The sequence below is a fragment of the Colobus angolensis genome, unplaced genomic scaffold (assembly GCF_000951035.1).
Source record: "Colobus angolensis palliatus isolate OR3802 unplaced genomic scaffold, Cang.pa_1.0 Scaffold84, whole genome shotgun sequence".
Taxonomy (NCBI): domain Eukaryota; kingdom Metazoa; phylum Chordata; class Mammalia; order Primates; family Cercopithecidae; genus Colobus; species Colobus angolensis.
Genome location: NW_012122265.1, coordinates 3,012,091 through 3,013,010, shown reverse-complemented (window position 1 = coordinate 3,013,010; position 920 = coordinate 3,012,091). Strand labels below are relative to the sequence as shown.

The 920-nt window shown below is 60.9% G+C and overlaps 1 protein-coding gene across 1 annotated transcript in view; it reads left to right on the top strand.

The window, feature by feature from the left end:
* OSBPL5 (oxysterol binding protein-like 5) overlaps positions 1–920 on the top strand; it is a 79,108-nt gene that overhangs the window by 62,313 nt on the left and 15,875 nt on the right. The window contains exon 9 of the mRNA XM_011930157.1: positions 192–303. Coding sequence (XP_011785547.1) covers positions 192–303 — 112 coding nt within the window. The remainder of the gene's footprint in view (positions 1–191; positions 304–920) is intronic.

The following is a 920-nucleotide window of genomic DNA, read 5'->3' as shown; positions in this document are numbered from 1 at the left end:
TGTCCTCTCTGCCCCAGCGTGGGAGCAGCCCTGGCACTTTCTGATTAGAAGAACCCACTTCCCCGGAGAAAATTCTCCTGCTTGGGGGTGACCAGAGCGCCTGGGCCAAGCAGCCTGTTTCTAGTTGAGCAGGTGGAGGTTGGGATGGTAGGAGGGAGGGTCAGGGAAGGGAGGTGGCCACGGCCCCGGAGCTGGGGTCAGTGTTCTCCCGCCCATGGCAGGGCTGCGGTGGAGGAGGATGCCTACAGCCGCATGAAGCTGGTGCTGCGGTGGTACCTGTCTGGCTTCTACAAGAAGCCCAAGGTGAGCCCCTGCCAGCCAGGGAGGGCGGGGCTGCGGCCCAGGGGTCTGTCTGCTCAGCCCTCGTCCCTTGGCACTTTCCCGAGTCCCCAGGCTATCCCCTACCCCACATGGCCTTGAAGGATCCTGGTCACCCCCACAGAGGGCCCTGGTCCTTGATGATGGGGGACAGGGTGGGGGCCCTGGATGGCTCAGGCCAGGCCCCCAAGGGTGGTCTCATCCCTCAAGGCCCCAAGCTGGACCCCTTCCCCACCCTGCAAGAACACAGCCTCAGGCCTCAGGCCGTGCTAGAGATGGTGCCAAAAGAAAGGGGCTTTCAACCCTAAACCTCAAGGTACTTTTGGGATCTGTGGTTTTCACAAATTTTTAGCCATGGAACCCCCTTGTAGAACCCCAAACCCAGGACTCCAGTGACAGCAGGGCTGCTCTGGTTGTAGTGAGGGGGAAGGCCTGCAGCTCCCCTGACCCACCACGGAGCCTGGGGTTCCATGGGAAGCAGGTTTGAAAATCACGACCCTAGTTCTACTTCTTCATTGTGCAGATGGGGAAACTGAGGCTCAGAGAGGGGAAAGGATGGCCCGAGTTGCACAGCAGGTTTGGGGTGGAGGCAGGACTCCTGA